Consider the following 9,289-nt stretch of genomic DNA (forward strand, 5'->3'; position numbering starts at 1 on the left):
GGTCGGGAGCCGGCTGACCTCAGAGCAATTATGAATCTTTCCACACCCACTCTTCGCAATGGCACTCTAGCTCCACCCAACCACAACTCAGGATCCCGCCTGCCCATCCTCTCATGCCAAAGGCTCTTTCACCATCCTGCTTCGCCCATGTCCCGTCGCCTACTCCAGCCTCGGCCCCCTCTTCCCGCATAAACGCCTGCGCCCTCTGCGGTCTAGGCCCCGCCCGTTCAGGCCGCTTTCCACTCCTTCGCCTGGCCACTTGTCGCACGCACCTCTTGGTTCCGGCCCCTTTAGTAAGAAGGCCACGGGCCTCTCCGCACTGCTCCTCGGCGCTTCCCCGCCCCCCTCGCCCTCCTCTGGTACCGCCACCCCCGCCCCAAATTTTTTTTTTCCCCTCTGGGGGCCCCGCCCCCGACCGCGCGCTGCAGTGGCTTCCCACCGCGGGGCCCCGCCCGCCCCCGCGGAGCCGGCACTGGGCGGCGGCGGCGGCGGCCGCGGCGGCGGCGGCTGCTGGAGCAGCCCGGGAGGAGGAGGCGGCGAGGATGGCACCGGCGTCGTGGGCGCGGCGGAGATGAGCGCCCGCGGCCCCGGGCCCAGGGCGGCGCAGCCGGAGTGGGCGGGGGTCCCGATGCAGGCCCGAGGGGGGCCATGGGGCAGGTCCTGCCGGTCTTCGCCCACTGCAGTGAGTAGAGCGAGGCTGGGGCCTCGGGTGGGTCCCAGACGTCCAGGTGGGGTACTCCCCGGTGTCCCCTCAGCGCTTGCCCGCAGGAGAGCCGGGGTGGGGGGAGGAGGCATAGGAGACAAAGGAAGCTCTCCCCTCCCCCGCTCTCTGGCGGCGACGGGGGCAGCCTGACCCGGAGGACCTGGACGAAACCGGGCGGAGGTGAGGGGCCACTGAGACAGCCGGCGGGGGGCGCGCTGCGCTCTGGGATGTGCCTCCCGGCCCCGCCCGGGAACGTGGACGCGCGCGGGGAGCTGTCCCCAGGCTCTGGTGCTGGCCGCAGCTGGCGGGGAGGGGGTTGAACGGAGGGTAGAGCCAGGATGGAAAACAGGGGTCTGGCTCCTAATCTCTTGTCTTTGCATCCCACCCCCGTTTTCTGTCCAAGAGGCAGCCCCGACCTCGCCCAAACTGTCCAACCCCCTGTCCCGGGAAAACAGCCATCCGTGGTTTGGGGGCAAGGACTCATGGGTCCTTAGTGGCCTTTACCACTGGTTAATGGTAATCCTGGAGAAGACCCACACCACTCCAGGCCTCCCATTCCCCAGCTGAGAAAACAAGGTGAGGGCACAGGGCGTCAGATTTCAATTTCTAAACCGCATTGAGCATCATCTACGTGCAAAGCTCTGAACTAGCTCTAAGGGGCTGGATTCCCAGCTGAAAACGCCTAGCTTGATCCTCCCAATCTCTGAGCTCACAGCTGTAACAGTCCATGTCTACCGTTCTCTGTCCCGCACATGGGGGTTCTGACAGCTGGGGATTTCAACACCCTTAGATCTAGCCACTTCCATGTCTTGGGTGTCCCGATGCCAAAATTCTAAGAATTGGTGATTTCAGCATTTCCGAGTATCATCCCAACATTCTAAGATCTTGTTGTTAACTTCGGATTACAAAGGGAGGACCATCTCATCTGTCCCTCCCCACCCCCCTTACCTCTCTGTCCTCACCTCCCACTCTTCTCCTCCTCAGTCTCTCTTCTCCAGTCACATCTTCGCACCTCTCTATTCCTCAGATGCCAATCTTGGTACCTGGCTCAGGGCCTTTGCACTGGTTTCCTTCTGTACCTGGAAGTCTTCCCTGAACATCTGCTTGGCTTCCTCACTTCCTTCAGATCTCTGCTCAAACGTCGTCTTATCAGAGAAGGCTTCTTGACCACCCTATGAGAAACAGCACCCCTTCACTTTCTTCACTTTCTCTTCCCCTACCTTTCTTTACTTTGCTCCATATGCTCATCTGCACCCGACATCATATATTCACTTGTTTATTGTTTGTCTCTCCCAAAGAGTGTCAGCTCTAGGAGGGCAGGGATTTTGTGTTTTCTTCACAGCTATATCCCCAGGACCTAGAACAGTGCCTGGCACATAGTAGGTGCTCAATAAATGGTTGTTGAACGAATGAATGACTTGAAACCTCCTAAGATTCCTACTTTGTTGGCCACCCAGCCCAGCTTAGAGTCTTGAAGACTCTAAGATTAAGATTCTTGGATTTGGACTTCTAAGACTCTGAGCTCCATCAGGCAGTGATGCTAGGTTTTAGAGTCTGTGTGCAGAATTTTCTAAAAGTCCCGTGATTCAAATATTCTAAGATTCCAGGACTGGCACACTTCTGTGATTCGGACAGTCTAAGCTTCTAAGAGTCTTCGATTCTTTCCCTCTCGCAGAAGAAGCTCCGTCTACAGCCTCCTCAACCCCTGATTCCACAGAAGGTAAGTGGAGGGGAGCAGGTGAAGGGGTTCAGGGCTGGGCAGCTCAGGGGCCTGCTGAGGGAAACAAGGCTCTCCTTCACCCGCTGCAGGAGGGAACGACGACTCTGATTTTCGGGAGCTGCACACAGCCCGGGAATTCTCAGAGGAGGACGAGGAGGAGACCACGTCGCAGGACTGGGGCACCCCCCGGGAGCTGACCTTCTCCTACATCGCCTTTGATGGCGTAGTGGGCTCCGGGGGCCGTAGGGATTCAACTGCCCGCCGCCCCCGCCCCCAGGGCCGCTCAGTCTCAGAACCACGAGACCAGCATCCTCAGCCCAGCCTGGGCGACAGCTTGGAGAGCATCCCCAGCCTGAGCCAATCCCCAGAGCCTGGACGCCGGGGTGATCCTGACACCGCCCCTCCATCCGAGCGCCCCCTGGAAGACCTGAGGCTTCGGTTGGACAAGCTGGGCTGGGTGGCCCGGGGAGTGGGATCCGGGGAGGACTCTTCCACCAGCAGCTCCACCCCGCTGGAAGACGAAGAACCCGAAGAACCCAACAGATTGGAGGCAGGAGAAGCTGGGGAAGGTGAGATGTCCGAGGTGCTGGGACCGAAGCCAAGAGGGGTGGGTGGTTTCTCCTAGGGGCATCTCCAAGAAGAAAGCTCATGGCCTTCTCTCTCTACCCTGTCAGAACTGGACCTACGACTCCGACTTGCTCAGTCCTCACCGCCCGAGGTCTTGACTCCCCAGCTCAGTGCGGGCTCTGGGACACCCCAGGCCGGTACTCCGTCCCCATCCCAATCGCGAGATTCGAACTCTGGGCCCGAAGAGCCTTTGCTGGAAGAGGAAGAAAAGCAGCGGGGGCCACTGGAGCGAGAGCCAATAAGGGGACAGTGCTTCGATAGCACGGACCAATTAGAATTCACGGTGGAGCCACGCCTTCTAGGTAAGCAACGTGTGTGAAGATGCTGCCTTGGACCACACAAGGCAAAGGGTGAGAGGATTTTGAATTAAAGGGAACAGGCCCGCAAAGGAACAGCAGATAGTGGAAAAAGGAAGAGGTATTGCTACTGGCTAGACGTGATAAACTCCGCTCTTTTAAAAAAATTCCCCCGCCGGGCGCGGTGGCTCACACCTGTAATCCCAGCACTTTGGGAGGCTGAGGCAGGCGGATCACTTGAGGTGAGGAGTTCGAGACCAGCCTGGCCAACATAGTGAAACCCTGTCTATAGTCGGGAGACTGAGGCAGGATAACCGCTTGAACCTGGAAGGCAGAGGTTGCAGTGAGCCAAGACCGCACCACTGCACTCCAGCCTGGGCGACGGAGCGAGACTCTGTCTCAAAAAATAAAAATAAAATAAAATAATCCTCCCTCTTCTGGAGTGCTCCTCCTAGTGGCTGATTTTGGACAGACCAAATTCCTGAAAAAATGCAGTTCTTTCCTTATTTAGATGTGGTCGTAGAATATTTATAAGTAAATTCTGTGCCTTTTAAAACTCTTCTTTTGGCCGGGCGCAGTGGCTCATGCCTGTAATCCTAACACTTTGGGAGACCGAGGTGGGAGGATCCTTTGAAGCCAGGAGTGCAACACCAGCCTGGGCAACATAGGGAGACTCGATCTCTATTTGAAAAAACAAACAAAAGCCGTCTTTTTCCTGGCCACATCTATTGATCAGTTGTAAAATGACCCAGCTTTACTTTAAAATATGCTCCACCTCCAGGAACAGCTATGGAATGGTTAAAGACATCATTGCTTTTGGCTGTTTACAAGACGGTTCCAATTTTGGAATTGTCCCCACCTCTATGGACAGCCATTGGCTGGGTCCAAAGGGGCCCCACCCCCCTACTCCTGTCCTCCGGGTTCTACTGAAGTGGGCAAAATCCCCGAGAAGCAGCGGTGTCCCCAGCCTCTCACTCGGAGCCGATATGGGGAGTAAAGGTGGGCTTGCGAAACGGGCTGGACGGGGGCTGAGGTCGGCGGAAGGGGGTCCAGACTCGCCCTTATCTCCTGCACCTCCAGAGCACGTTTGTTACTGGTCTGCTTCCCCAGCGTTGCAGGCTGGGGCTAGGGGGCCGAGGGGCAGTCTAGGGAGGACCTAGAAGGAGAATGGGGTCCCTTCTCCTTCGAGCCAGCACTTTGGGGCCCAGGAGCAGGGAGGACCCCCTCCCCCAGCCTCGTCCCAGGCAGCGCTGTCACTCAGGGGCCGGACGGGCCAGAACAGCTGCGGGGAGGCCCCCTCCCCCCAGCATGCCTAAACTTAGCCCCGCCTCAGGCGACCTGGCCCCTCCCCCATCCACTGGCTCCGGCCACTAGGAGCCTGCCTGGGAGGGCCCTGCGACGGGGAGGGAGGGGGCTGTCCTATTTCGAGGTAAATGAGAGATGCATCGGAAGGATATAGAAGTGAGGGGTGAGCCTCTAAGAGGGACAGGTCGGAGGGGTCAGTTGGAGGGAGGGTGGGAGGATAGAGAGGATCTGGAAAGAAATAGAAAGGTATCGAGTTCCTGGTTTTCAGGACTCAAATGAAAGCAGACTACTAAAGTTTCTTTTTAAGCGACAGAGTCTGTCGCTCTTTCTGGAGTGCAGTGGTGGGATCATAGCTCATTGCAGCCTGGAACTCCTGGGCTCAAGTGATCCTCCCACCTCTGCCTCCTGAACAGTTGGGACTACAGCCGCAGGCCACCACACCCAGCTAATTTTGTTATTTTGTTTGTAGAGACAGGGTCTCACTATGTTGTCCAGGCCTCAGGTGATCCTCCTGCCTCAGCCTCCCAAAGTGTTGGGATTACAGGAGTGAGCCTAAAGTTTAGACAGATGAGATGAAGGTTTGGGTACAAAGGTCACTGCTCAGGGCTGAGGTTGGGTTTAGGAGGTGTGTTTTAGGGTCTCAGAAAGGGGTCAGAAATTTGAGTTAGGCCCTGGAAAGGAGTATGGCGTTATTAATACATTTAGGACTTAGAAACATGTGTTGCTAAGGGCATCAAGGGGATATCACTTTACACCTGACAGATTGGCAAAAGGTAAAAAGAACTATAACCCATTTCAGGGCAGGATGCTGGGAAAAGATCTTTCTCTTGCTTCTTGTGGAAATAAGAACTGTTATGGTCTTACTAGGAAGCAGTGTTTCAAAATTTAAGACATTAAAAATTACATATGACTGGGCACGGTGGCTCATGCCTATAATACCAACACTTTGGGAGGCCGAGGCAGGAGGATCACTTGAAGCCAGGAATTCAACCTGGGCAACATAACGAGACCCTATCTCTACAAAATATTTAAAAATTAGTCGGCCGGGCGCGGTGGCTCAAGCCTGTAATCCCAGCACTTTGGGAGGCCGAGACGGGTGGATCACGAGGTCAGGAGATCGAGACCATCCTGGCTAACACGGTGAAACCCCGTCTCTACTAAAATACAAAAAACTAGCCGGGCGAGGTGGCAGGCGCCTGTAGTCCCAGCTACTCGGGAGGCTGAGGCAGGAGAATGGCGTAAACCCGCGAGGCGGAGCTTGCAGTGAGCCAAGATCCGGCCACTGCACTCCAGCCTGCGCAACAGAGCGAGACTCGGTCTCAAAAAAAAAAAAAATTAGCCAGGCCAGGCATGGCAGCTCATGCCTGTAATCCCAGCTACTTGGGAGGCTGAGGCATGATAATCTCTTGAACCCAGGAGGCAGAGGCTGCAGTGAGCTGAGATCATGCTCACTGTACTCCAGCCTGGGTAACAGAGGAAGAATTTGTCCAAAAAAAAAAAAAAATTAGCAAGATATGGTGATGCCACCTATAGTCCCAGCTGCTAGGAGGCCGAGGTAGGAGGATTGCTTGACTCTGGGAGGTAGAGGCTGCAGTGAGCCATGATCATGCCACTGCACTCCAGCCAGGGTGACAGAGTGAGATCCTTTCTCCAAAACTAAAAATAAAAAATAAAAATAAAAAAATACGGCCGGGTGTGGTGACTCACACCTGTAATCCCAGCACTTTTGGAAGCCAAGGCGGGTGGATCACCTGAGGTCAGGAGATCAAGACCATCCTGGCTAACACGATGAAACCCCATCTCTAACTAAAAATAACAAAAAATTAGCCAAGCATGGTGGCACATGCCTGTAATCCCAGCTACTCGGGAGGCTGAGGCAGGAGAATCACTTGAACCCAGGAGGTAGAGGTTGCGGTGAGCCGAGATCGCATGCACAATTGCACTCCAGCCTGGGCAATAACAGCGAAACTCTGTCTCAAAAAAAAAAAAAAAAAGAAAAGACAAAGCCAGGCGTGGTAGCTCACGTCTGTAATCCCAACACTTTGGGTAGAAGGATTATTTGTAGTCAGGATTTCGAGACCAGCCTGGCCAACATGGTGAAACCCCATCTCTACCAAAATATAAAAAATTAGCCAGGCATGGTGGCGCCATCCTGTAATCTCAGCTACTCAGGAGGCTGAGGCAGGAGAATTGCTTGAACCTGGGAAGCGGACGTTGCAGTGAGCCAAGACTGTGCCATTGTACTCCAGCCTGGGCAACAGAGCAAGACTCCATCTCAAATAAACAAAGAAACAAACAAACAAACAAACACATAACCAGTCCACCCAGCAATTCCACCCTGGAGATCTATCTCAGAAATAGTCGCTCCAGGAAGTGAGAATATCTGTTGAAGGATATTGCTTGCAGCCCTGCTTGTGGTGAAGGGGTTAGGAAACAAACTGACCCAGCAATAGGTACATGGTTAAATAAAATGAATGATAGATAGCACAGCCACAACACAGAATACTATGCAGCTCTTTAAAAGAATGAATTAAGGCCAGGCACGGTGGCACATGCCTATAATCCCAGAACTTTGGGAGGCTGAGGCAGGTGGATTGCTTGAGGCCAGGTGTTTAAGACCAACCAAGCAAACATAGCAAAACCCCATCTCTACTGAAAATACAAAAATTAGCCAAGCATGGTGGCATGTGCCTGTAGTGCCAGCCACTCAGGAGGCTGAGGTGGGAGGATAGCTTGAACCCAGGAGGCTGAGGTTATAGTGAACCAAGATCACGCCACAGCACTCCAGTCATGGCAACAGAGTGAGACTCTGTCAAAAAAAAACAAAAAAGAATGAATGAATTAAAAGCTAATCGGGGATGGTGGTTCACATCTCTAATCCCAGTGCTTTGGGAGGCCAAAGGTGGAGGATCACTTGAGCCCAGAAGTTCGAGGCTGCAGTGAATTATGATTACACCACTGCACTCCAGCCTAGGCAACACAGTAAGACCCTGTCTTTGGGAAAAAAGTGGGAGAGGGAGCTATTTCAGTTGATTAGGAGGAAAAGTGAAGTATGCATGATGCAGAAAAGTGTGTATATAATTCCATTTGTCTTCTTTCTTTTCTTTCTTTCTTTCTTTTTTTTTTTTTTTTTTTTTGAGACAGAGTCTTACTCTGTCTCCCAGGCTGGAGTGCAGTGTCGTGATCTCAATTCACTGTAACCTCCACCTCCCAGGTTCAAGTGATTCTTGTGCTTCAGCCTCTCGAGTAGCTGGGATTACAGGCACCCGCGACCAAGCCCGGCTAAATTTTGTATTTTTAGTAGAGATGGGGTTTCACCGTGTTGGCCAGGTTGGTTTTGAACTCCTGACCTCAGGTGATCTGTCTGCCTCAGCCTCCCTAAGTGCTAGGATTACAGGTGTGAGCCACCACGCCCAGCATAATTCCGTTTTTCATAAGAAATGACCAAGAAGCATCAGTTTGTATTTCTGTGTCCACATATAATTATATGGGGAGGAGTACAATTAATAGGACTGGCTAGATGGTTAACTTGGGTTTTCTAGAGGGAAAAGAAGGGAGATAAGCATGGAAGAAAAGAGGCCACTAAAAATTTGAGGCCGAGCATGGTGGCTCACTCCTGTAATCCCAGCACTTTGGGAGGCCAAGGTGGGTGGACCACGAGGTCAGGAGTTCGAGACCAGCCTGACCAACATGGTGAAACCCCGTCTCTACTAAAAATACAAAAATTAGCCGGGAATTGTGGCACATTCCTGTAATCCCAGCTACTCAGGAGGCTGAGGCAGGAGAATCACTTGATCCAGGGAGGCGGAGGTTGCAGTGAGTGGAGATTGTGCCACTGCACTCCAGTCTGGGCAACAGAAGAAAAAAAAAATTTTGCAAATTGGGCTGGGTACTGTGCCTCACACCTCTAATCCCAGCATTTTGGAAGGCTGATGAAAAGGGATAACTTGAGGCCAGGAGTTCAACACCAGCCTAGACAACACAGCGAGACCTCCACCTCTAAAAACAAACAAGGCCAGGCGCAGTGGCTCATGACTGTAATCCCAGAACTTCGGGAGGCCGAGGCAGGCGGATCACAAAGTCAGGAGATCGAGACCATCCTGGCTAACATGGTGAAACGCCATCTCTACTAAAAATACAAAAAAATTAGCGAGGCATGGTGGCGGGCACCTGTAGTCCCAGCGACTCAGGAGGCTGAGGCAGGAGAATGGCGTGAACCCGGGAGGTGGAGCTTGCAGTGAGCCAAGATAGGACCACTGCACTCCAGCGTGGGTGACAGAGCAATACTCCGTCTCAAAAATAAATAAATAAATAAATAAAATCAAATAAAAACAGAAGCAAAAAAAAAAAAAAAAATTAGCTGAGTGGTGGTGCATGCCTGCAGTCCCAGCCACTGAGGAGGCTGAGGTGAGAGGATCACTTGAGCCCAGGAGGTCGAGACTGCAGTGAGCTATGATGGCACCACTGCCCTCCAGCCTGGGCGACAGAGTGAGACCCTGTCTCTCAAAAAAAAAAAACACGGAAATCAGGTTATGCTCAAACAGGTGTGTCAAGAAGTCATTTTGGGGCCGGGCGCGGTGGCTCAAGCCTGTAATCCCAGCACTTTGGGAGGCCGAGACGGGCGGATCACGAGGTCAG

At 53.4% G+C, this 9,289-nt stretch overlaps 1 protein-coding gene across 1 annotated transcript in view; it reads left to right on the plus strand.

Annotated features, from left to right (window-relative positions):
* Nucleotides 1-422: 422 nt before the first annotated feature.
* RTN2 (reticulon 2) overlaps nt 423-9,289 on the plus strand; it is a 14,123-nt gene continuing 5,256 nt past the window's right edge. The window contains 6 exon segments of the mRNA XM_017874275.1: nt 423-682; nt 2,379-2,423; nt 2,513-2,992; nt 3,098-3,352; nt 4,128-4,241; nt 4,244-4,379. Of these exon segments, the coding sequence (XP_017729764.1) occupies nt 649-682; nt 2,379-2,423; nt 2,513-2,992; nt 3,098-3,352; nt 4,128-4,241; nt 4,244-4,379 (1,064 nt within the window). The 5' untranslated portion in view covers nt 423-648.

This window comes from Rhinopithecus bieti, unplaced genomic scaffold, assembly GCF_001698545.2.
Source record: "Rhinopithecus bieti isolate Rb0 unplaced genomic scaffold, ASM169854v2 scaffold_7888, whole genome shotgun sequence".
In the NCBI taxonomy this organism is placed as follows: domain Eukaryota; kingdom Metazoa; phylum Chordata; class Mammalia; order Primates; family Cercopithecidae; genus Rhinopithecus; species Rhinopithecus bieti.